The following is a 27,760-nucleotide window of genomic DNA, read 5'->3' on the forward strand; positions in this document are numbered from 1 at the left end:
CACAGGAAACCCTATTATTAAATGTGTAAATTAGGTGAAAAAAGTAGGAAATATCGTAAGTTTCAGGAAAGGCTGAAGAATGCAGTTTGCTGACAGACTCCTCACCTTTTCCTGCTGTCTTCTTATTACATAGCTCTCTTTCTAATTTCTTGGAATTTTTTCTTTTACCTTCATTTGCAATTGCAGCTGACACACTGTCTTCATCTTTTGAGATGGGTCTTCTTTTTCTCTCTAAGAAGGCTTCAGATTTCTTTTCTTTGATTTCATTAAGGCAATTGGGATGGTCATTGTGCATCTTCTTCATGCTGGAGTCTGATAATTTCTCCTTCTGTTTTGTTTCCAAGTCTTGGGGAACATTCATACTGTGCACTTTATCAGAATCTTTAAAATCAACTCCAGGTGACTGTGGTTTGATTTTTTTATGCTCATGATTCTTCAAATTACCTGATACTGCATATAGACAATTATCTTGCTCCTCAATGGATTGCTCCACTGTAAGTTTTTTATTTTTCAGGTTACTATCCTTTAAGAACTTATCATTTACAAAACATTCATTTCCCCCTACCACTTCCCTTTTAAAAGGTCCTCCTACAATCTTCAAATCCTGAGGTACTTCTGTATCACTGAGAGGATTATTATGATCTGTGCCTCTCAACTGGTTTTTGTTCAAGACATGGTCAGATACTCCAGCTTCACTTGTACCTTTTTTTACAAAATCTAACGAATCAGAATTGTGAGTCTCTTTATGTTCTGCAGCACCTCTCTTTGTTTTCATATTCATTTCCTGAGAATGAGCTAATGATGGTGTGTGCTCCTCTCTGCCCTCCACAGGTTTATCACTCTGTGTTTTGGAGCTCTCATCTTCTGCCCGCAGGCCATTGATCATGCTCGTTACTTGCTCTGTCACTGAGTCAGCCACAGAGTAGCCAACCTCGCCAACAACACTGGCCAGGTCATCCACAGCACTGCTGAGCGTGTCCACCAGGGAAGACACAGAGGGAAGGCTCAGATTTTGGTGAAGGTTTCTAAAAAACGCCATTTGTCCAGCCTATTCAGCAACAGCTCTTAACACTGAGAGGTCCTGTGTTTCACAAACTGAGCATCTGTTTCTCCAGCTTCAATTTCAGAGCTATTTGCCTGCTACCTCAAAAATCAATATATTTACCAGGGGAAGTTGCAGCTTTTCTCTTTTCATTCGATAATCATTGAAAATAACAAGAAAACAGCTAAATAAATATCTTGAAATGAAGCCACAATCAACCAGCAAAACCATAGTCTTTCATGAACTGTAGCATCAACTAGCTATAACAAAATTCATTATTTTCAAAAACAAGACAACTGTGTGAGGTGATTTTTTTTTTATTCTAACCTGTGAAGAAGAAGTTGTGAGACATTTAAATTTTTACCAATGTCAGACTAAAACAAGCTTTAACATAACACAACACACATCGTGGAGACTTCTTCACCCCAAAATATTTGTTGTCTTTTACATAAGATAAGATTTTTTGGAATATCAAGACTGGTTTTGTAGCAAAATTGAAAGATAGTATGACAGACAATTTCTGGGGAGAATTTTTTTTTTTGTTTCCTGGAAACTGAAAATAAAAATTTAGCTCCATCTTTTAGAGAGGTAGAGGGGAAGAAGGCCTCTTCGATTTCACATTCTGTTCTCTGGTGCCTGTCTCTTTCAAGTCAGCTGACAAAGCCTGTTCAATTTTCACAGTACAAAACTAGAAAGAGATTGTTTTACCAACCCTCAAGATCTTTTTCAAGACAATTTCTTTCATTACACATGATCCTTAAAGATCTTGTTGTATTAAAAGATATTCATTAATGTGTTACTCAGATATAACTAAAATTATTCTTTAAAATTATTTTCCAGGTGATTAAAAGCAAGACTTTGTCCGAAAGTATGGCAAAGGGTTTTAACAGGCTGAGTGAAAATCCAATAATCCCATTCACAAATTTACCTGAAAAGATTTAATTATACAAAATTATGGAATGTTTAAAATACGTTTTAAAGTATTGTCAGAGTGCAAGAGACGTATTTCCCCATAAGTAAATGCAAACTCTTTGGTTATACAGCTGTTGAATTTCTGTGGCTTGTGCATACAAAGGTTTGCTCCTTTCAAGTACTGCAGTCACAGGAAAAGTCAACGTCGTTGTGTTGCCACATCCTTGTAAAAATGTGCATTCTTATAATTAAATTTAGTACACTGTATGTTGGATACTTACAAAGTTTATCTTGTGAATTCCTTCTTGTAGTGTATCCTGAATCGAGATCTGGGAAACCACTAACATTTTCAATACACATCTTCTTATTAATATATAGGAAAAGTAGCAACATGAGAATAATGAACACCCCAACTGCAGACAGGAATCCAATTGCTTCTGGAGATACTAAAAGAAACAGAAAGAAACACATTTTCAAATACCTTGTAAAGTTTGCAGAGTTGTAATATTATCAGAAATGATCACTTAAAAACACCTTGAAAGATGCAAACATATTTGCAAAATGTAATTAAACCTTCACCATTTAAATAACTAAACCCCCACCATTTAAATCTGAGTTAATATTTAATCATCTTTTCAAAGAACAGAAAAGTATCTGGTCCTAATCTGAGAGGGATTGACACTTCAAGCAAGAGGTTCTCTGCAGAGAGAATGGAGACAATCTCTGCAGGAGAATGGGGAGATCATCAGAAGTTGCCAAAATCAATGATTTCTGATGGAACACCTGAGAGACAGCACAGGAAAGGAGCTAAGAGCACCCCATCTTCTGGAGGCCTGGCTGCCTCTGCTCAGGGCCAGCTCTGGGACAGTGCTGCTGAGGAGGGACTGAGCCCTTGCCCTGTCCACCTTGCTATATTCAGCACCTGGCTCCTCTTCCTTCAGGGACCAGCTGGCCCACCCTGCTCCCTGGTAGGCAGGATATTTAATGAGCAAAAAACAGAGTGAGAAAAAACATGTATGTCCACTTGCATATGGACCAAGAAAGAGCTAATAGAAAGTGGAATAGAGATACAGCACACTTAAAACCAGGTAGAGGGGGAAAAAGTCCAAAGTGGACTGACATGTCTTAGAGAAGATGTAAAATAAAGAATATGCAATTGCTATTAAACAGATAACTGCAAAGCAGTATTGCGGATCTTTGAAAGGTGTAGCATCTTTGACATCCACGAGCATCTAACAACATCAATTACACCATTTAAGACCAAGATTATCAAGCAGCAAGTTTTAGAAATATGAAATCTGCAAATGGATGTGGCAAATTGAAGCAATGGGGAAATAGTATTTAAAGGGCAGCTTGTTTATTTGAAAGGAGAGTGGGCAGAGAAAGGGACATAGAACAGCGGCAAAAATAAAAGTCTAGAAATGTGAGAAATAAGTAAAACTTATAAAGGCAGTTCAAGACCAAGAGTGGGCAGATCTTTTGGAAGGAGTGAAGATGCCCACAGACTATAATGAAACTGAGCTGCTTCATTAATAAAGGCTACCAGGATGTTAGAGGAAAGGATTCCTAAGGTTCCCTTAGAAAATCCAGTGGATTTTCCACAAGGTCTAAATCCAAAACACTTGAAGCAAGAAGTTAAAATGGTGACAGGATTGCGAATTTATTATGAAGTAGGGTGAGAGGTTAAAGTTTGCAGTTTTATAACTCTGCAATTCAATAATATTTGGGTGCAATTTATAGGAAAAATGTGTAGAACTCAATAACTGCATTCAATTAACAACCATATAAAGCATCACAGAACTGTGATTCCTAGTGATATGTAACAGATTAATTAATCTGTTAACTGGTTTGTCAGTAGCGTACTGATAATTAAGAAACATTATAGGTTCAGTTATGTCTTAAACCTGCATTCTAAACAGGAAGAGTAATTCTTGAGAGTGGATTTTGTGGCCACTACACACAGACAGCACATCTTTCAGAGCTGAACACAACTGCATTAATCTGGATGAAAGCTGGGATATCACATATCTCTTTTCTTCCTCCTGACTTTGCAAGACTCTGCACTCAACTCCATAAATTCTGTTCTTGGGGTTGATTTTTTTTTTCTATTTAATGAAGATTTACAAAGCTTTATCAGATTTACAAATCCTGTTTGCCAAGATCTTGGTACTTCACTTTAGGACTATAATGCTGCATGGTACATCTTTCACTATTTAAAAAGGAGTGGGATTAAAGAAAAGTTGGCAACAGACTCAGCATCCTCAGAGCTGCAATACAAAAGGACAAGACCCAAGAATCCAAAATAACTACAAGAAAAGTTCCAATTGGAGATGAGGCGGGAAAAATCCAGAATGAGAGAAATTTATCACTGGAACAGATTGCCTAGATCAGTTATAGAATCCAATTTCAATGTTATCCCTGCTTTGTGCAGGGGACTGAACTGCAAATTACTTTCCCAGGAGCCTTCCAAATGAAATCATTCTCAGATTCGACATATGCCCTTTGTAAATCTGGGCTCATACATCTATGTAAAAGTACTGACTGAGAAACACATGCAGTTCCACAAACTCCTCAGTTCGTTTTGCAGGATGACAGGGAACATTTGTGACTGTGATGCTGTTCCTAAATTATTATACAGGTGTCTTTTAAATCTGACAAAGAAAGAAAAATCCAAAGAAATGTGCCTTCCGCCATGAACAACAAATTGGACAGACTTGCACCTGTGTTTTGAGCTGGACATCCAGACCTATCTAAAACTGACAATTGCTTTACTTCTTACCTCTGACCAGAAGAGATCATGTAACATTTTGCCTAAACCACCCCTGAAATTTTTCCCATGAAAAGGAACTTGACAGCAACTTCAAATGAGATATCCTGCTGCATCAAGAGGGGTAACAAGGCGAGAAAAGTGCATTTGTATTCTGCAACAGAGAGGAAAGGCAGCTATTTTTTTTCTAATTATCATGAAATTTGGCATGTATCAGGCATTCATTTATTGTTTATCAGGTGTCTATTTTACCATTTTCATGAGTAAACAGACACTTGACACATATGGGAATACTCTGAGATTTCACAACAGCCTCAGTTCATATATATTAATTTTTGACCTCAAAGCTTAACAGATGAAATCTCCCAAAGTTCTGCTGGCACTAGGCATGCTCCCACCCCTTCCAAGGCTGCATATGGATAACTGAGAATATCTGAGGCTACTGGAACAACACCTAGTTTTCTCTGAATTATTGATCCTGACCTAAATGAGACTAGAGACTGGGCCCAGAACAGAAAATCTTCATTTTCAATAACTTCCAGCTATTACACCCATCAAACACAGAGGCAGTGGCAGAAAAGGCAGCAGGAGGGAACTGCAATTCACCAGAACACAGGGACCAGCAAAAGTGAAAGAGCAGTAGAAGGTGGCACAGGTTAATGATGCTCAGGGAGGAAGTCACTGTGAAATATAAAGAAGGTGTGACACCAATTTGGGGTACACAGAACAAGCCAGAAAGTGATGAGAAAGCAAAAAAGAAGACAGATCAGAAGGCAGATAAAGATCATGGGAGCTTTGGATGAACTATGAGAATGACTGCTTTATTATTGGAGAAGGCTGCTCTAAGCAACCTTGCCTGAATTCAGTGTCCACACTGCTTTGAGGAGGAGATTTAACTGAATTCCAGTCATGAAATGATTCTCAACAAAGGGCAGTGACAGTCTTCTTTTAATAGGATACATTAATTGCATAACATCTTCAGGGAAGAAAAACACTCTCACATATGTCACATTTGATCTTTTAAAACTGTAGGTTTAAAGCGCAATTTTAAAATTTTTATTTGTGCTTACATTGTTCAGCAAACTGCTTTGATCCATCAAAATATGTGCTTAAGGAAGTCAACCACAACCTAAAAAGAACTGAAAGCTGAATACTTTGGGGTTTTTTTCTCCAGTACTTCCTGGATACTAAGCAGTTAAAAAAGTCTGAAAGCCTTATAGTTCTCTATGGAAACACAGTATCTGATGACATTTTTCTGGAGTGAAAAAAGAAACATTGGCTGATACCTTACAAAAAGAATGAAACTTAAGCTGCAGAAAAACTAATTAATTATTTATGTAATTCAGTGTGAACATAGGATTGAAAATTATATTTCTGTATCAATTTGCACTCATGTAAAGAGTCTTAGAATACTTGTTCACAGATTAGGTAAATTATCAAGCTGAAATCCTTCGAAGTATTACCATTAAAAAGCCAGGGAAAAAAGAATGTACTTCAATTTTCCACATGCATGTATACAGATTCCCATCTATGAATACAGGTTTTGTACACCACATTAATCCTTCAGGTAGTTTCTTAGCTTAAGTGTCAACCAGGTACACTTCATAGACAGAAAAAAACGTAAAGTTCTTTTTTGCATTAAAAAATACATCTATGCTGCATTCAACAGCAGAATTATTTTGATTCAAAACATATTGTAATAAATTCTGAGTTGTCTGGGAATTAATTGTACCATGAAAAGCATTTTAAAAACTCTCAGAGGTTCCCAGTGCTTCCTTCTACTATCAGAAACCAGTAGAAAAGCAATATTTTCTCAAAGTCATACTTTAAATTCAAAGGTCCTACTTGTATACACTTCATAATTATTTTTGGTTCTTAAGAAAAACAACAGAATTCTGAATTTATGTTTGAAATTCATTATAATATAAGGCAGTTTTAGAAATACCAAAAGATCAAAAGTGTTTCTACAAAGTTATCAAGACTAATTAAATTGCTGGCTATGGAAGTGGCATAGAAAGTCAGTCATTACAGAAGTATTACCTTAACAACACTTTAATCCCATTTTTTTGTTATCATCACTAGAATCAGAAGTATTAGAACACAGAAACTTACCATCTCTTCATCTTAAATATCAAATTAGCAGCTCTTTCTCAAATAATAACTTCCTCATTATAACATAATTTTTCCTTGCCAAAAGATGTTTCAAACTCTTCAGAAAACAATGATATCTTCAAATATATACGACCAAAACAACAAAAATCCTCAGACATTTCAAAAAGATGAAACATTTTTTTATGAAATTTAAAAGCATTTAATATTTTAAGATGTAACTAGCCCCAAAGTTTATCTAATATCTAGTTAATTATTTTTGGAGCTTTCACACTCTACATCATACTGCTCACTTAGCTAGTAATGTACAAAGCCACACAGTTATCTTAGTGATGTTTCAATTATTCATTTACAAATGCAATATTATCCCTTCTATACACAAAGCAAGTAACCAGGGGGTATGATCTGAAAAATGCAAATTACCTTTAGTATCCTAGCACCAAAAAAAATTGAAATTTAATATGCAACCTTGTTTTTAATTATAACTTGGGTTTGAGGAGTTTTTTTACAACTCCATCTAAGATATTTTAGCCCTTTAAATTATTTTAAATATACAGGACTGTATTGTTTTGCATTTAGTCCTGAAGAAGAATGATTTACTGTTATTCATTTTTTACACTGTTACATCTTGACATTGATCTTGACACGAAAATAATCTGTGCTGTCCAGTTCAAAACATTTTCATCCAAATACCATTCACTGCTGCTTGTCACTTTTTTCTAACTTTGCCACTTGCACAAAAAATTAACATATTAAGTTCTGTTATGTTAATCAACATAAAGCTGAGCAGGTTACTGAACAAAACAAGATTTATGCATTCATTGCCTCTTCTCCATGCTTGAATTATTTATCTCCAAACAGGATGTATTTATTTCTCACAGACAACCCATGTTATAACAGAAAACACCAAACAAATCCCTCTACTCCTGAGTCTGCTCACAAGTGAAATACTTTGATCTGATTACTCAACAGGAGTAGGGACTGTATGTTCCTATGCATCCATTTACATGTAAATTTCTTTTTACTAATTTACTGACTACATGGGATTGTCTCTTCTTTAAAAGTAACTGAACTTGAAGGCTACCTAAGATTTCATGCTCTTTCTAAACAGCTTTACTTTGACAATGGAAACTCAATACACAACGTTTCACAGCAATTTGTGAATTAGTACATAATTAGTATCTTTCTGTTTGCTGGAGTAGTTGGAGAAGCAAGAAGTGAATAGAACCCTTTTTATCTAAACAAAATACTACACCGACAGGGAGTAATAATTCATCCAATACTGCCTTAGAATTCTGACTTAAAACATTAAATTTCTGACTACCTGCACTGTTTCACAAACATTAACTATATATGGCAGCATCACTATTAGAACGCTTTCCCACCAAAGAAAAAACAAAAGCAAGTGGACAACAAAAATTGACTAGCTGATGCTGAAAATCAGTGATAGACAATCAACTCTAAACAATTTATTGAACACATCAAAAGACAAAATTCCAAACATATTCTCTGATTACTGTTTTATTCTTCCCTCTATCTCCCATATAAAACACTGAACTATGTAATTTCCTTCTAAAAATTCACCTATTTCTTCTATATTTTGCCAAAACAAACATCAGGAAGCCTTTTAGCTCAAAACACACAATCACATCTCATATATAAATGCTTTTAATTTTGTAGTTACATTTAGGTAAGGTTAAAACTGAAGCTTTTCTGTATAAAGATGCTGCTCCCTTCCATTCAAACTCATATTTTGCCTTTCCTTATGCAGCACAGACTTCTTACCTTGGCCCACTACTGATGGCTACATCTCTCAGCACACTATGCTAAACACATTTTATTCTGCCAGTCTTATGATGTTCCTTCCTTTGGGTTTGTTGCTCCTGCATCTTGCACTTGGTTGTACAGGAAGTTTACACACTCTCCAGGACAAATTACAAGCCCCTGCAACATGAGCAACCTGTGCTTCAACACTTTAAGTAGCAACATCCAGGATACAACCCTGAGCGACAACGAGTTCAAACGAGCATGAACTTGAAATGACAATTCAATTCAATCTCAATATAAAACTGAAAAGAATGCTGCATTTCCTAAACAAGAAAACTAGGACAATTTTAGCAACGGGAACCTCACAGAAGTTTTTTAAGTCTGGCAAGAATGAAACGAGGATGAAAGCGGTTCTATTTGGATTAACAATGCCCTTTAAATAGACCTTTCAAAGAAATACTGAGCAACACACAAAACTTACATTATCTGAAATGATACATGATGCCACTTTTCAGTCAATTTCTAAAACAGCAAAAAACTAAATTCGTCTGTTTACATGAAAAGTCTACTGGAATTAGTGTACCACGAAAGCTACACTGTTTTAACTCCACTGTCACTCCTATTCTACTGGAAATTTATCAGAAATAATAACAATTTTTTAAACATTCAGTTTATGTCACTTCACCCTGGCTGAGGGATATTATGCACTGCTACAGAGACAAAGCAGAACTTTCTTCCCCCTTTGTTTCCTTAATATCTAATTAAAAGGACTAATATGAAAATTACATTTTAACATTCCTAGTACATTCCTAGATTCCAGGAATTCTTACACACAGGAAGAAATTCTGGAATGTATTTTAATTACTAAGCTCAGTTTATTTGATTTTATTACAATCAATTAAATTACTTGACTAAATAATTACATCAAATGGAGTTCATTTACTTCATAAAATACAATTCTAGAGCCATAGCATATCCTGAGTTGGAAGGGACTCAAAAGGACCCAAGTCTAATTCTCAGCCCCACACAGCACCATCCCAAAGAAGTGCATTGTCCAAATGCTCCGATGTTGGAACCCAGAAGCCTGGGAGTTTTGAACTTTCTGTGCTTTCTGACACTGACCCCCAGGAGAACACTGCTTTTGACTTGAGAGCTTGGGTAAGGCTTCCACATTTGAGTGATGGAGTTAGAATCACTGGTGTGTAGTTAGAATAGAAGTGTGTAATGTCACATGATGAAGGGTTTGGAATTTGGGGTTTTAGAATATAGTAACAGGTAGGGGGCAAGATGGAGATTTTTGGGCATTGTCTCTTTATCCTTTCTGTTCCTTCTTGTTCCTTCTTCTTCATGCTTTCAGGCAGTAGTTTTTGGTTGGAAGGTTACTGCTACACTGTGGGTCACAGGGTTATTGGGTTAAAAGTATAAATAATATAGGTGTTAGCTTTTAATTGGAGTGTTTAGCTTTAAAAGACCTTGTAACTAGCTAGATTCACCTCCATTTTGCTCACTCTTAGCTGGCAGCTAGAAGTGCTGAAGAACTCTCTGTACTTTAGATAAGATATCATAAACAACCAAGTCCGAACGAAAAATCCACCTCCTTTGTGTTTTAATCCTGACTCTGAGTGAAGGCAGAAGAAAGTGAAGATAAGCCACTAATTGAGTGGTGCCAACCCATTACACCCCTTGAGCTCTGCCAGGCTGGTGCTGTGACCACTGCTCTGGGGACCCTGAGCCCGTGTCCAACCATCCTCTGGGTGAAGAGTCTCTTCCTGATATCCACCCTAAACCTGCCCTGACACAGCTTCAGGCCATTCCTGGGGTCCTGTCACTGTCACCACAGAGCAGAGATCAGTGCCTGCCCCTCCTCTTCCCCTCACAAGGAATTTGTAACTGCAGTGAGGTCTCCCCTCAGTCTCCTCCAGGGCTGAACAGACCAAGTGACCTCAGCCACTTCCAACTCACAGGTTGTGATAAAACCAGCTCGGTTCATTACATTAACTACATCCATAACTGCACAAAACTGCTTGTGGCAGCTCCAGTACTGCCTCTACAGATTGTCTTTTCCACATTTCTTTCCCCTTTCTTTTCAAATATCATGCTGAAACTGTCTTTTGCTGATAAATTTAATTACAGGAAAAAGAGGACCCTTGGCTCCAAAACACCACTGATCTAAGAAAGAATTTAGGAATAACTGAAGCCATACTCTGAGATGGAGATTTAAACTTTTGACAGAAAGCTTTTAATTCCTAAATCTTTATGTGCTGAAAATGTTGTCAGCCTGCCATCCCTGCTGATTTATCACTCCCTCAATGCCTTTTCTCTCTTACATGGAATTCATCTCTGATTAAGTAGTATCTCACAACAGAAATCTCTGAAAAGGAACAGTGAAGGAAGCATCACATTTGCCACTTGGGATAGACACTGATCATGGAATCATCTTGATTACCTCCAAATCCCAATAATCTGTTGCAATTACATAGAGTATTACATGACTATTATCCACGCAGTGGGTAAGAGAACAGCAGTGATTACAATTTTTTAATGGTATTCTCAAATAATCCTCCCAAAGCAAAAGTATTAAAGACCCACAGGGGTCTAGAGACTTGCAGTTTAAAAGTTCATACCCATCACAAAGTAGCTCTCCATGACGGGGAAAGAAAAATAATCTCTGTAATAAAAATATTTTAAAACCTCAGTTTTCCCTATCAGACCCTATAATTAACAACAAAGCATGAGACAATCCATGTAATCCTACAGTAATTAACCAGGATATACAGAAAAGTACTGCATGGTAAAAATTATTATATGAGCATGAGAACTTGAGTGAAGAAATGCCAGGGTTTGGATATAGCAAAGTATTTGTACATAAAACTTGCCACAGAAAAAAAGATACTGCCATAGCTGCAATTAAGTGACCCCAGTAGCTGCTGTTTTCCAGAAGCCTCCAAACACAGGAGAACAAACAGAAATAATATTCTGCTTCCTGTATGGGCATCAGTAAGCTCAAAGTATTTACTTTGTATTGAATTTTCTCTAATCCAAAATATGTACATACAGATAACTTTTCCAATAGAGTGCAAATTCAGAATATATATTCTGGTGGTGTTAATTTTAACATTATGACTTTTTTTTAACATGTAGCAATATGTCTAAATATCTCCCAAGTCTATGAAGTTTAGTATCCATGGGATAAAAATTTATTTCAAGCCTTGAAAGAAAGTATTAATTACTATTTTCTTCATATATTATAAAAGTAGCTTTATACTTTCTAAATGAAGAGTTTTTATTCCTCTTTGTAAAAAGAGAAAGTGTACTTTGTACTGTCAAAATCTGAACCTCTACATGAGTATAGAAACAACACATATTTACATCTTACATTGATGTGAGGTTATCTAATTTAAAGAAATTTGCCATCATCTGTGGCATCACCCTTCTCTTGATGAAGAACAAGTAGTTCTATCAACTTGATGACAGCAGGAAAAAAGGGGAAAATTATTTTATTTCTTTTTCAGAGGCACTTAGTGTAGACTATCACGAATAGTGTAAGATAACCTCAGTATCAGATGCAGTTGACTCTCAACATAATAATATTTCTACTGTTAAATGAAACTAATGAATAACTGTTGCTTTTTTCCATTTAGATTAAATGCAGTTGGCACCTTAACATTCAGACACATGCAAATGGATAAGGATAGTTGACCAGAACCTTAAAGAGGAATAGTTCTACTTAAAATATACTTCTGACAAAGCAAAAATTCACATCTTCTTATCTTTTCAAAATTATTATTACAAGTGACATTTTTCATTGTCAGACAAAGACATTGTCTTTTTGCAGCTTCTCTTTTGCATATTAAAGAGAGCACTTCTGTTCCATTCTTAGTCACAAAGTCAGTTTGCTGAATAATTTCCTTTGTTTGCAAGACTGCCACAACAATAGAAAAGAAAGAACATCTTGCAAAAGGAAAAAAAGGGCTTAAAAATAATTTTTAAACCTCTGTGCAACTCAGCCCTTACTTGGATACTCAATCTACATCTCAATGAATTAAATACAAAACACACTGCTGAGTTAAATGTATCACTTTGCACTACTTCAAAAATAAACAAGTAAAAAATGTTGGGTGAAATAAATCTAAAAATAATATGGCCATATATTTTCTCCTTTTCAGTCACTTCCATGTCACACAGTGAATACATAGCAGAATATATTAAAGAGGAGTTTCTTCAGTTATAGCTCAATATCGTAAACACTCATCACAAATCTGTCCTGTTTGTACAAACAGAACCTGAAACAGCCTTAATTAAAATATTACTAAATCTAACAACAGCTAATTCCAAATTAGACTTGCAACTGCACTATACCGCTAAAAAAGATATTTTTTTTCCCAAGTCTGAATCTCAGGTTCCCTGAATTCCTTTATGTCCATAGCAAATAACCAAATGAACAACTTAACACAAATACCCTGACTCTCTCAAAAACAGTTGGATAGTAGGAATATCCAGCAAAAAGACAAACTATTATCTGAGTAGTTTCAGAGAAACTGTCACCTTCTGCTGTCAGAAACTAAGCAGGACTCTTCTTTCCACAGCCAAGTCTTCAATTTGTATTGTCAGACACTATATAAATGTGTGAACACAAACTTGCATTAAATAATAGAAGTAAACAAGAAATTAATTTATAATAAAAGCAAGAATCTATTTTTCCTTTTTTCCAATTGCCAGATTTCAACAATGTGTAAATACAAAACAGCACAAACCCTCCAACTACTTAACTGTGTTAAACATAGGAGACACATATTTCAGTGATTCCCTAATAGCTGATCCTACATCTTTCAAGTTCTTTTTACAAGCTGGGAAGTAACTTGTTCAGTATTTTGTAGCTATTAGATGTTATATAAGAGCCACAAACTACTCCCATTTTCAGGACACACACTATATTTATGCATTTAGAAGAAGCCTCTTTAAAAATACATAAGAATTAGTTTTTAAGGCTTTCCAGAAAAGCCTATTAGAATCCTTACTCCTGATCAGCTCTTAGCAGATTCTTCTCAAAAATGTATGAATCTGCTAAAAGGAAACCATGTAAAAAAAACCCTATAAAAGTACTGCAATCCTTCTTGTGCAGCTTAGAGGGGACCCACCACAGTCTCTTGGGCAGCTACAAAACTGTAACAATATTAATGACTCAGGAGGAGGCCCGTGCCAGAAGACTGCTGCATCTTTGGGTAGCAAATCTGAGTCCTGTATCAATACCATATTGGGATCATATTTACACTAGAACTGACATAATCTCAGATATTCAATGAACATTATAACTGGTACTTGCAAACCTTTGAGTCTATCATTTTGACTAGTCTGAGAAATACAAAACCTAAAAAACAGCAAAAGTAAGGTTTCAAGTAATTTTCATTTTTACAGCTGAATAATCTTAGAGCAGACTTTTCCTTTTTAAGGCTTAGGCTTTCCTTTTACAGCTATGCCTTCAACTACACCTAAGAAGTTTTCATTATGCTATTTGAAGTAAATGGTGTAGTCACATATAGCTTTGAAGAGCTTTCTGGTCCCCTTCCACATTTCATCATCTGATTCACCAAGGTTCCTATTTTCCTAGCAAAAAATGAAAGGGCAGGCAAGAAAAATACTATTTAGGAATGCGTTACTTTGCTGACTAGAAAGAAAAATTAACCAGCAGCAATAGGTGTTCTTCAAGTCACATAATCCCCATATAAATTGTAATTACATTCCATCACTTGAAACCGGAAAGTTTTCCCATGCATTATTCATAGAAAACACATGCTTGCTTGCATGCTTACTTTTCCCTTTTCCCTATTCAGTGCAGGAAAAATAAGATGGAACATCACTATTTATCCAATTAGTTGCTTCTCAACAACCATGTGCTCGGAAGGACTGTAAGAAAGATGGACAGACAAGCAAAGCACAAATGTACACTGGAAGAACCCCAGTTATTTAATGCAGGCTATTTACTACTAATGTTTCCTTCAGAGGTTCCACATGGGCATTCCAACTCCAGACACAGGGCAGTCACAGTTACCCACCATTCCCTGGCAGAAAGCAAGAGAGGCTTTCAGGTAAACAGCAAAGGGAGAACCATTTTGTCAAACACCACCAGCTTTCAAAGCCTCACAGATAGTATTCGATGAAAATGAGGGAGTGGATGAATGCCAGGAGTGCTGGAATGGGAATGTACTCTCCTGGTGCCACAGTCACAGAGATAGCAGAGAAAAAGGAGAAGGGCACACTGCAAACTTACCCAGCACCAGACGAGACTTCAGGGAATTACCCACGTGTCAACGTGAACATTTAATCTGTCCATTCAACTTCCACTGTGAGCTTACAGATGAAAAAATGCCTTGGCTTTCAGGCACAGCCAAGAGATGGGAAACTCCATCCTGTATAAGCTTGACATGAGCACTCAGTGACATTAAGAACAAAGCTGATTTGACCAGCTTGAGACTGCTGGCAGCCAGGATTTCCCAGCTTGAAAATGCCTTCCTATTCTGAGGATGTCAGTAGAGATCTTGAGTCTGAACTCTTATCCTGGCAAGCAAGCAGGGCTGGACAACTGGCAAATAAAGTAATCCTTAGGAGCCTGGCCTTGGTCAGGCAATAAAAGCATCTGAATGTGCATCAGAAGATGTAAAGTCTTAGGTAAAGTAACCAAAACTCCACGTGACTGGAAGATTTGCAGAACAATGGCAAGGACCTTCTGCTTTAAAGGTAAACGTCCAGTAGAGAGTGAAGATAGACAAGAATGCACGAAATCCGTGCACCACAAGGAGAAATTTCTCAGTAACATAGGGATACACGAGGTTAAAATATACATGGAAACTCGTATGAACTAAAAAGGAACCCAACATAATGCAAGTATAATGGCACTAAGAAGATATTTCTCTTCTAATCACACTTTCCCCTAGGCTAATTTATAACCAACAACGCTAAAATACAAGTTCCATGCTATTGTTATTTAATTTATTCTATCAATGGCTAACAGAGCTTAGAATTCAATGTTCAAATATAACACAGAATCCTAAAAAACAAAACCCCACATCTTTGCAATTTAACTTCCCAGCAATCAACATTAAAATCAGTACAGCACTGTCTCCAAGAATGTGGAAAATTTGTTTTTCTTAAAACCAGTACAGCATCCTAAAATAAATAAGGATTAGCAAGATTTACAGATCTTGAAAGTTTATCAGAGGGCTTTCTGAAATTCCAATGAGTTTCACAATTCAGAAAGATAAACAGGAACTATTACAGCAAGAATATAGAGCACTGTGTGTACCAACTTATCCATCAATGGAAAAACAGAGAGCAATAAAAAGAGAAAATTCACCTCCCTTCCAAAACGAGAAAGAACTTTAAAAAAGTGAGATCCACGGTTTAGAGAAGCAGAGGAATGTTTTTAATAACACATACATACTCAAAAATTCTTTCAACAGATACTTGGAAAAGATGATTTGTGATCATAAAGCTGTTTTGACTTTAACTGGTAGAACTAATTCTGAGGTTAGGCATTGTTAAATAAATGTTTCAATAAACCCAAACAATTTTACCAAAATGTCTCAGTGAACGCAATGGAAACTAAGACAACAAACAAAATTTCTTCCCACAGAGTATGATGTGGTTTGAGAATTCTATTGAGCCAGTCTAACACTAAGTTGTTGTCCAAAGATTCTTGCAGCTTTACTCCTCTCCCACCACGTTTTCTTACTCCTTCCTTTTGAAAGCACTGAGACTCTTCTGACCTAACCGAGACACAATTCAAGGAACTAAGCCTTGAAGAAACTTCTTTTTTTTCCTTTTGGATTAGCTTTCAGATGAGAAGACAGAAATTCAACAGCAATGCTACAGGAAGGAGCATAGGGCTGCCAAAATGGACAGAAAACAGAACAGTATCTGGCCTTTACATCAGCTGGGCTGTTCTGCTGAGCTCCAACTTCAGTCACTGTAGCTCAGCTTTAAGCTGTAACAGCCCTCCCTGCAGCACAGCTCTGCTCTGTCTCACTATTCTTGCAGCTCTTTTCAAAGAAGTTTGAGTCATTAGGATCTCACCTGAAATCACAGGCAGAGATTTCCAGTTCATTACAACAGTTTTCTTTAAAAACATCTTCACAACTTTCTATTACTACTAAAAATCATATCGTCCTACAAATAACTGGATAAAGCAAAGATCAAAGTTTTCATGGTTACCCATCACAGCTAAACATTAATAAATTCCATGTAACTAAATTTTTTCCCCTCTTGTAAAAACTCAAATGTAATTTTACAATTTCACTATTTTTCCTATTGATACTGTCAGCATCAATATTCTGCAACACAAAGATGTAACAGTAAGATCCACAAAAAGTCAGACCATAACATTGGGCAGCAGATTTCTCACCAGGAATATTCACAAGCTTAGGAGTTCACTTTCACAAATCATTGCTTACCTTTTCTAATGCAGATCAGTTCATGTACACCACAAGTTCGTTCTCCACCTGTGTGGAAATACACTATTAGAAAACAGTAACAAATAAAATGTATTTCATTTCTTAATAATGCTTATCAACAGTGAAAAAGAAAGCTCACGACTCCGTCAATTAATAAAAATGCAGAAAATTGACTTAAGAAATTTTCAAATTATACATTAAATGTTTTGGAGAAAACAATAAATGTACCTCTGGGTTAATATTGCTAATGGTGGCACGGTTTGAAGACTTTTACACTGAATTTATACAGATACAACTACAAAAGCAAGCACCTTAACTGAAGCCACACTAATGTTTCTCAAGTATAAACATAAATTTCCTGTTTGGAGAAAACTACCCTACAGAATGGCATTTACAGAAGAATTGTGAAAATATTTTTTAAAAATCCAATATAACAGAATGTCAAAATAACATTATGATTACCTTCCATGGTAAAAATCCAATCGTAAAAAAACCCCACCAAAACCCAATCCTATTAACAAAGAATTGGTTTGCCTAGAATTTTTCCTTTAGATATTTTTCAAATTAAGAAACAGCTGCATAAAACTTGAGATATTTATTCGAGAATAATAAAATTATTGCTAGAAATACTATGCTTTTTTTTTACATTTTAATAAAAATCATTTTAATTGGAATTACATCTCATAAACAAAACACCAACACTAATATCGAAATAAATATCTAAATATCTCAACTAAATATCTAAACTAAAAATATTTTGGAGTGATATGCCCCACGATCAAACCTTAAAATTCCAAACTACATCAAGCTTTGGCTTCTCTTAAATACACCCTAACCCACACAGCCTTTTTTCACCGACAACAAAAGAGTGCATGGATATGAATACAGAACTGGGGATTTCGTACAGCACTTGGGTCTTCATACCCAGTTCTCTACAATCTCATGAAAATACAAAACAGAGTTCCAAAACCTCACAAAACATCTATTTCATATGCATTAATGACTCCCTGGCTCCAGACATTGCAAAATGTACTAAAATAAGCTTTAGGTAACAAAATTCTCCCCATCTCAATAATACGGAAATATATTATATAGCAGTTACTACTCTCCTCCATTCCATAATAAATTAATTATGACATATAATACAGCATGTGATGATATCAACCAATACTTCAAAGTCTTAATTGGCAACACTAGCACATGGTATTGTAAAGCTTTAAGTAAATACCTGTATTTCGACTTAAATTTACACTTTAAAGAAATAACAGTAGGAAATCCATATATTGGAGTGAGAAAGGATAAAAGAGATCAAATAAATGGAATAAAACATAACTCTTCTAAAATTATATATTTGTGAAAGTAAAAAGAATCCTCATTTTATTTCAACATACTCAAAAATATGAAATACAAGCTTCAAATATACTCTTGAATGGGAAATCAAGTATCAGTGAGTTTGAGGACCCCAGGAGTTTTGTAGAGTCATTACCCTTACAAAAGACAGTTGTGACAACAATATAATTCCCTCTTTTCAGTGCATTCTAGAAGCTGGGCAACATAATTTTCATTCAGAAAGGATTTTGGAAGGAAAACGTAAGGAAAACTAAATTAAAAATATAATCTGCTTTTATAATAACAAGGCATTAAGGAATAAAACAAAACCCAAAACCAGACAGAGGGAGAAGATTACCATCTTCTTTAAAGTCATTCCAATCATCTCCATGGTACAAAAGATAAACCAGAAGAGTGACCCAAAGTCTTCTCCCTAAAATTTTTCCCCTGCTAGTTTTAAATTCAGCAGTGAAGAAAAAATAAAAATTACGGCAAAAAAATAAAAGGATTTGTCATTACACAGATGCCAGACAGTTAAAAATAAAGATTCACCTAGAACTGACTGAGGGAAGAGAGGAGCAATAGATTTTAATTATATTCACTGCTCTCAGTGAAATCAACCAGTTTGAAACCATAGCACAAAATACTAATTCTAGATTTGGATTCTGCATTGCTACCTATTGTTTTATAAAGCAAGAGATTTTTACTCAAACATTTAACTTCTAATGTAAGATGGTGTTCCACCAAAAAACGCCTTTATATTAATCAATATGTTACTTTTTATTGACCACGAGGCTACAAAATAAATTTATACTACTTAACGGGCATACAGTCAGGATTTTATTCCTTTACATTTTCCTAGAAAATTCTAGAATGTTATTTCTTTTTTTTAATGGGTGATTCATTTATTACATTTTTTTTCAAACTGCTTTTGGATAGAAATCAACTGTTAAATAAAAATACATCAAGTGATATAAAAGTTTTAAAAAGTATCTTTTATATTTTAAATTAACCAATGTATTAAAGACGTGAAAATTTTATCCTCAAGTGACCTGGACAGATTCTTTTTCCTATGGTCCTCAAAACTGTGGAACTAATACATCATTCACACCTTGCTTTTATTTGTGGATTAACAAATAAACCCAAGTTTTTCCATCTTTACAGCTCCCAAGAATTCTCTCAGCTTTTAAAAAAATAGTTACAGAAAGAAACCAAACTGAAAATATGGAAACATTTTGCATGACAGCAAGATGCCAACCATTAATTTACCTTTCAGTTTGAAAATAGTGGGTTTGTGTCGGTTAGCCCACAAATCCCAAAGGTTCAGTGGCATGACACACTTAAATTTTATCCTTTAAATATTATTTTTAGATAATTTATCACAGTATAGTGTTAGTTCACCATAATGTTATGGTTAGTTAAAATTTAAGCTTGATTTAGACACAAATTATTATTAGTTCCATTCCATCTTGACTATGAAGATGATTTCCTATTTAAGATTTTGATGTTCTAAGTGACTTTGCATATAAAACATAATACACTGTCCAAAATGTAATCTGAGAATAGAAACAAACCCACTTGGGTACACAGAGCTTTTATAATGTCAGACAATGGAAGTAAAATTAAAAATAATGAAAGATCAAATAATTTCAGAACTGCACATTCAACAAAACATTTTCATTTCCATGAGCAAGAAGAACCACCCAGTGGTCCTAAAAATCTAAATCATTCAACCATTCAATACAAAAAGAATGGCCAGATGTTTTCCAGAGGCAGCTGAAATACATGATGAAGTTTAATTCTCTCAATTTAAGACAAAGGTTTTTGTATACCAAATTTCTATTTGCCAAGATGATTATGACAGCAACAAGATGAAAAGATGTACATCAAAGAAGATGAATACTGAATTTTGTATTAATTGAAAATTTTATGTCTTTCCAAACTAGCATAATTCAAAATTCGAAGTTCTACATTGAGAGTTTAGCTGGAACTTTACCATTAGATGCTGATAATTGTCAAGGAAATTTAGCACGGGCATTACCATAGACTGATTTAGGTTGGGAATGAATGACATCTGGTGTTCTCAAACACTTCAGAGCAGGACCAGGAGCAGTGTTACAGAAAGTTCCTCTGAGCCTGAACCAAGCACATTCTGCAACGACCACAATTCCAAGACCTCTCCAGGCACCAGCGGTTCTCAGGGAGAAGGTGTCACCTCTGTCACTGAGAGCACTTGTCCCTTACAGCCAGCCAGGACTCTCCTTGAGTCATACCCACTGCCCCACACGCTTTTACCGGGCAGCTTAAGAACCCATCTCCATCCCTTGCACAGTGAGAGACTGTAAGGCTGTCACATTTCCCCAGACCGCACAAATCTATTTCCTAAGCCTCTCCTCACGTGCCAGGTACTCTAAGTTCCCTCCCAGCTTAGTGGCCCTCTGCTGAGGTCTCTCTGCTTTGTCAGCCTGGATTAACACAGTTGGATCCAGGCCACGTGGCTGGTCCATGCTCAGCTCGCTGCTCGCCAGCATCCTCAGGGTCTTTTGTTCCGAGGTGCTCCTCCCAGCCTGCCTGCCTGCAGTGCGGGCCTTGGACCTCACCTGTCTTTCTGGAACTTTCTGAGGATCCTTCAGCCCACTCTGAGCTTGCTGAGCGCTTGTCAGGTAGCAGCCCTGCCCTCCAGCTTATTAACTACTCCTTCCCTGGCATCATCCATAAACTCAGCCAGGGTACATTCCATCCCACCAACAAACACAGCGCACAGTTCCAGTTCCAGCACCAAAACTGTGATGCAACTTAGGCTGCTGCGTATAAAATTCATTATTCTTCAGTTCAGCAAAAAAATCCATGTTGGTAGCTGCAGTAGAACATTACACTGTATCACAAAAGCCATTTGTCAGCAGGTGTAATTTTTCGGATGCACTTTTTACATGATAAATTACTTTCCTGCTGAGAATTGTTTTTTAATTAGCATTTTCATAAGTTTGGATCACATTCAACAAACGTTTACTTAACATTTTATTCAACAATAGACAACTATTTTTTCCCTTGGCAAGCCCACGACATTCCAGCACAGAACGACAACAGGTGGAGTAGCAGGAACAGGGTGCTACGGTGTAGAAACATAAAACATGATAAAAGAGATAAAGCCTAACACAATGTTAATGTTGCCACGTCTAAGCAAGTGGAAACGCTAATGCTTTGCTAGGAATGCAGGAGACCCAGGAAAACCATTCTTATGTTAAGAGTTTTCATACAACATGGTACAAATTTATTTTAAAAGACAACTATAATGAAAGACTTCTGGGCTCCATTACCAACAAACCTACTTGAAAAACTGCCTCACGCCTTGAACTGAATTTAAGGAAGACTCTGAGTTTGGATGAACAGACAGCCAACAGTAATGGAAAATAAACAAAGCTGAAGACTCCTGCACAACAGCAATCCTACAGCCGCTATCAGTGTTTTTCCTGAAAAGGTTGCATACAATCATTAGCCCATCCTCACTCATGGTGTAAAATCACCTCTGCATTCCTTTAGCATCCTTTTTCACAAGTTTAGTCTACAAATAATACTGCATACATAAAAATTGAAATGTTTAAAGTTCAATGCTGAGAACTAGTCTAAAAGCAAACGACATCTGAATTTATAAGGAGAGAGACAGCAAGGTAAAGTAAAAAATTTTCTATTTTATATACTTATTTATACGTTTACATCTTTTACATTTTGTACAGTTTTGATCTCCTCTTGGTCCCACAACCTCAAAGAATAAAATAGAACCACAGACGACACAGAGAAAGACCAAAGAAAAAGTCAACAAAAATGGTTAAAACACAAATATGGTTTCCATATGAGGAGTGACTTAATAAACAAAGACTCTTGGACCTGAAAAAAACACACAACAGATGGTGGACATAAACAGGTGAATACAGAACAATTTCTCACTGTCTAACCCACTAATAAGAGAAATAACTATCAGACTAAATTAGCAGCAGACATGCTCAAGACCAGAAGAATAAAAATATATGTTCTGATTTTATGATACAAACCCCTGCTGTAAAGACTGTCTCCTTTGCTTGCACCATTTAAAAAGATCCTTATCTAGTAATTTCTTAGCCTAAGGATAGGTTATCTACCTGTCCTAAGAATATTTTGGGTTTTATTATCCAACTATAAAAGTAACGACAAACATTTTTTTTTTATGAGAAACACTTCCTTTTTAATTATACACTGATCAATGAATTAACAATCAGTGACAACTGATCAATAACAGCACAGCCATTTTTATTTCTCAAACAAATTTTGCATCCAATCTTATCTACCCTGAAATAAATGGAAGCATCTATATGGACTGAAAGTAGCTAAAAAGAGATGGATTTGCTAAGCTAAGTCATAAAGTAGAGAGGTTATTTGGGAACTTCTCTCCTCATCATGAAAATAATATTATCTCTGCTTTCTTTCTATCCAGAATAACCACAAACTTCTCTTTCCCTACTCTTCTGACAACTGAAATATAATTAGCACTAAAAAAATATTAGTAAGTTCTTTATTTCACCTTGTTCTCAGTCAAGTACTTCTTCAAATAAGTCTTACTGGTGGAAATGAAGAAATACAGTAAATATAACTAGCAATAGACACATCCAGTATAAATGGTTCAAGTCTGACCTAAAACCTATAATTTTTTTTACTAAAAAATAGAAAGAAAACAACTTCACTGAAAATGACAAAAAGATTAAACATACATTGCCAAGCAATGTACAATGCTATCAAATGTTCAGGAAATAAAAAAAAATATGTCAACAACAAAAGCTGACATAAAAAAAAAGGATGAATAATTAGTATGACTTTTAGCAAATTCCTACAATTTTTAATTAACACCACTAATCACTACTCTAGAGCAAAGTCTCGCAAAAGAAAGTAAATTGAGAAACATTTCTTCTTTTAAAATGACTCTATGATCTATGAAGAAAAATATAGAAATAGTTTCAAATATTTCAGATAATGCAGTAAGTTTGTGATACAAAGGGAAATTACTACGAATAATTTGTATTGCAAAAGATTCCACTTGGTAGGAAAACTGCTTATTTTAGCCTACAGAACAAAAGGACCTGTAAGATGTGTCAGTCATATTGAATTTACCCCTTTTCACATCCAAGATTATTCTCCTCTGCAGAATGGGATCTATTAGTTCACAAACTCAACACTCATTTGTTGTCTTAGAATTAACTTTCAAAATACTCCCAGAATTTCCCCTTCTTATTCTACAAGAAATCTACAGAAATCAGGAAACATCTCTCATCTCCAAGAGCAAAATGCACAAAAATTAGGAGGTTCAGTGATTAATTGCTGACTTGAAATTCACTTCAACTTTTACATGCAACACAGAACCTTATGCAGTTCAAAACCTGACAATATTCAGGAAAAGTTTGAGAGTATCAGCTGTGAATCCCTTGCATCATTCACTACAAAAGCTGGAAGAGGTATAACTGAATTAGGATGAAGAGAAAATAGGACCTAATGGTTAAAACAGTTGAAAGTTCTCTGGAAGACAGCAAAACTCTTCACTTTCTAAGAGGTTCCCTGTGTTTGGATGGCAACATAGGCAAATATTTTTAATCAGGCAGTGACCGTATGTTTACTTTCCTGCATGCCCATCTTGAAAGCCAAGAATTCCAATCTGCAGAGTGCTAGGCATTAAAAATTAAGAGAATTCAAGAAAAATTTCACTCTGAACACATCAACTGTTCCTATATTAAATATGATAGCTTCATCTCAGCCCACGGGGAACTTGTCAAAAAGAAGTCTGTAAAACATTAGAGATTAGGTGGGGTTTTTTAAAAAGCATCCCCCTTTGTTATCTAAAAGATAAGAGACCTACCAGTTTTCTTTATTTCAATAGATTCAATACAATCCAACCAAGAAACTGGTGATTTTGCCTATGGCACAAAGTTTCACTGTCATCAGCAAATAATGCAGGAAATCATCCTTACAATGACAATACCAGGTAACACTCACTGAATAGTTTCCACCACAGTCAGTGAATAGGCAGAAGGCAGCATTAAACCAATTCTGTGTGGCTGATCCAATATGATACCTTGACATGTGATCCACCACACAAGTTAACAAATGTGTTTAAAAGTGGGCCTAAGTATAAAATACGTCTTCTTATATTTAGGTTTCATTAAATACTGATGTTGCTGCTCAACCCCTGCCCTGGCCACATCAAGTTGGATTCAGAAGCAATATTGTTATTTCAGATCAGCACTAACTTGAGGATCTCCATGTCACCTTAGACCCTTCTAGTGAACCTGCAGTGACACCTGCATAGCCCAGGTAACTGGGAAATCGAGATAAAACTGTTCCCCAGGCCAGATTCAACCCACAAGCTACACATGATACTCCTACTTAAGCTCTGTAAGCAGTTCATTGCTCTGTTGTTTCCTTTTCTAGATTCTGGAAATTTGCAACTAGGCATAGTTTTCATGTGACCTGTATGAAGTAGTGCTCTAAATGCTCTCTCTTTTTGTATCCATAAACAAAAAGTAGATTCATTTAAAACTTTTTGTCTTTGTTTCCCAAGGAAATGAGGGTTACATAATTAAACAGTTCACTTCCTGCCTCATCCTTGTATTGTTTACAAATTCTCTGGCTAATTTAAGACAAAATTGTCAGAAAGTTTTAAGAACCTTATTTAATGTCTCATAAAAATCAGCAGTCAAATACAACACAAGGACAGCCTACCAGCTAATAAACCCCTGCACAGCACACACAGGTGCAGCTGCCTGCTCCAAACCAAGCAGCTGGAAGAAGGGGAAAAGGAGACAATCTTCACAGAAACCTCAAAGAGATTAGGACACTTCACAGACATTCAGGAACAAAATGATCAAAAAGGTATGTACTTGGTAAATACCTTGACCTCTGTATCAAGGAGGAGAAGTGCTAAACTGATAGAAGCACAGGAGGGAAAATATGGTAAGCCATGTTCACTAGTCTCATTACTCTATCAATAACTTATTAGAAGACAACATCAACACCACACTGTAATTCTTTCTCCTCTAATAGACTCCTTTTATCTGTACAGCTCATTATTCTCTTTAATATTACTTCTCATTTCTTAGCACTAAATTCCTCACAATGGAGACCATATGAAAGAGTTTAAAATCAAAAAGGTTTAGCTCAGTCTGAGGAGGCTCATGTCCAGATGTATTCTGCTCCTTAAGAAATGTAAACTTGTATAGCCTGTGCTAAATTACAGCACATTCAAGTGCAGCCCAGAAGTCTGGTAAAAGTAGATTCATGAGGATATATAAGACACACAAGTCTTCCTTAGGTTATAAAACATGCCACCCGTGACCTCTAACATTTCTTTGCCCCCCTCACCTACATGCAACACAAAGTGGTTTCCATTGCTGGCTCCTCACCCAGACCTCAATTCAACAGACTTCTCTAAAGGTGGGCACCAAAGTTTTGCTACTGCTCAAAAGAGGAGAAGCAGCATAGAGCAATCAAGCTAATGCTGCCATGAGGATCACTGCCACAGTGGTGCTGAAGTCACTCCTCAACTTTCTTCCCCACTCCCAGCAAACTGCCACAAGACCCCAAGGCTTGGGCAGCAGTAGATGGGAGGATTTCAATCTCAGACTGCCCACCAGTCTGGTTTTATACTGCTTTCACTTTGGCCTTATTCTCTACCATATTTAACAGCTCCCCATTCTGATACTCTCCATACTAATCCTGCCCTATGAAAAAGTGGAAACACTAAGCAATAACCTGCATCATAAAACAGAGTTCCTACAAATACTAATTGTGTTTTGGAAGATAACTATACAGAAAATAAGAACTGAAAATACAATTCTTTAAACTCATTTGACCCGGAATTTTTCCAATAGAGTTGCTCTCTGTTGTTTCCTCAAAAATCTGAGATTGCCTGACCTATGCAAACTCTAACTGGATGTCTTTATAAAGATATACAAATGGAATGTGTTTTAACATGACAGGAACTTCCTAAAGAAAAAGATGTAACAGTTCCTGCAGTCGCTAGATTAAGGCTTTGAACTCAATCACATGAAGAACACCCATGTTTTAAACGTCTGTCAGTGAGTGCAACAAAGCACCGACATTGACCAAAAGGGTCACTGGCCATGACCAATGGCACCCTAGTTCTCTGTAACACTTCACTCAAAATGCCACATTTTTACAAAAAACTTCAGGGTTTAGTGTTAGAACCACTGGAAGCTGGCTTGCTGAAAAAGTGACACTGGAAATGGTACTTAAAAAGATTTTTAAGAACAGGCAAAAGCAGCCAACAAATTCTTTATTAATTTGAGCTCTTTTAATTTTGTGCACTCTTCACATCTATGTCCTGCTTTGAAGGAGTTTTGAACTATTTTATATTTATTCTTCAAATAGAAGTTTTCAGTCTTGCTTATTTTCTTTGTCTCTACCAAAATAAAATAAAAAAAAAAATTAAAAATCTGGCTAAATTCAGTGCCCTTAAAACTGAGCAAAGTATTTTCTCTGTATACTTAAATACATTTACAAATTTACTTTAACACAATGCAAATTCTGTATTTTGACAGTTCAGACTAGAAATCCCACAGTTTGATGCTGCCTTCAAGAGCTAATATTCAACCCAATCAAACTCATATTTTTAAACACTGCTGGCCAGAACACAGTACTGCTAAAAAAGTACAGTCAAGGCAAGGTACTGTTGCACAAACAGGAGGGAGAGATTACCAAGGTAAGGAATAAAAATTGTAACACCTACCAACAACTCTACAGCAGTCAGCCAGTCAGTCGAAAACAAAGAGGAGGAGGAGGCATGCCTGTTACAGGCTACAGTAGAAAAATATATTGTATTTGCTGACTTCGGGAAGAGTCCTAAATCAAAACCTAGCAGACCACTTTCATGACTGGAATGTTTTTTTAATCCCATTTCACATTTAAATGTAAACTATGCACCCAATTTTCTCAAGAGCTTAAGTCTCATTTTGGATATTTCAAATAAGCATCTACAAAATAGTTGAGCTATTTCTGAAGTCTGGCCATAATAAGAAGTGTTGCATTCTTTTCAAAGGCTAGATTGCTTTATTCATCCATGACTATTTGCTTTAACTTTAAAGAAATAATACCCTAAATCCTCTAAAAATATTACACGCGAATTTCACATATTGTGAATATTTTCAGATCTAACAGATCCTCACAGATTTCTGGGATAATGCTGCCTAAAATGAAAACAGAGAGAGATTTTGAAGGATAATTTTTTTTTCTGAGCTCAAGTTATGTAAAACGTCCAGATCCAGCAGAATTTTTTGCTATCTTCTTGATAATATTAAGAGGACTTTTCAGCATGAAAGAACCCAGCCAACACAAAGCTGGCCAGCTCAG

The 27,760-nt window shown here is 36.0% G+C and overlaps 1 protein-coding gene across 4 annotated transcripts in view; it reads right to left on the reverse strand.

Moving 5' to 3' along the window:
* SYT14 (synaptotagmin 14) overlaps nt 1–27,760 on the reverse strand; it is an 88,717-nt gene that overhangs the window by 59,610 nt on the left and 1,347 nt on the right. For 3 of the 4 annotated variants that reach the window (XM_088161210.1, XM_014887414.2, XM_088161209.1), the window contains exons 2-3: nt 17,045–17,092; nt 2,236–2,400 (exon numbers count right to left, since the gene is read on the reverse strand). In XM_088161210.1, coding sequence (XP_088017336.1) covers nt 2,236–2,400; nt 17,045–17,092 — 213 coding nt within the window. Of the gene's footprint in view, nt 1–105; nt 2,210–2,235; nt 2,401–17,044; nt 17,093–27,760 lie in introns of those variants that run through there. The other variant, XM_088161211.1, reaches the window with a different exon arrangement.

The sequence above is a fragment of the Sturnus vulgaris genome, chromosome 3, assembly GCF_052056855.1.
Source record: "Sturnus vulgaris isolate bStuVul1 chromosome 3, bStuVul1.hap1, whole genome shotgun sequence".
Taxonomy (NCBI): Eukaryota; Metazoa; Chordata; class Aves; order Passeriformes; family Sturnidae; genus Sturnus; species Sturnus vulgaris.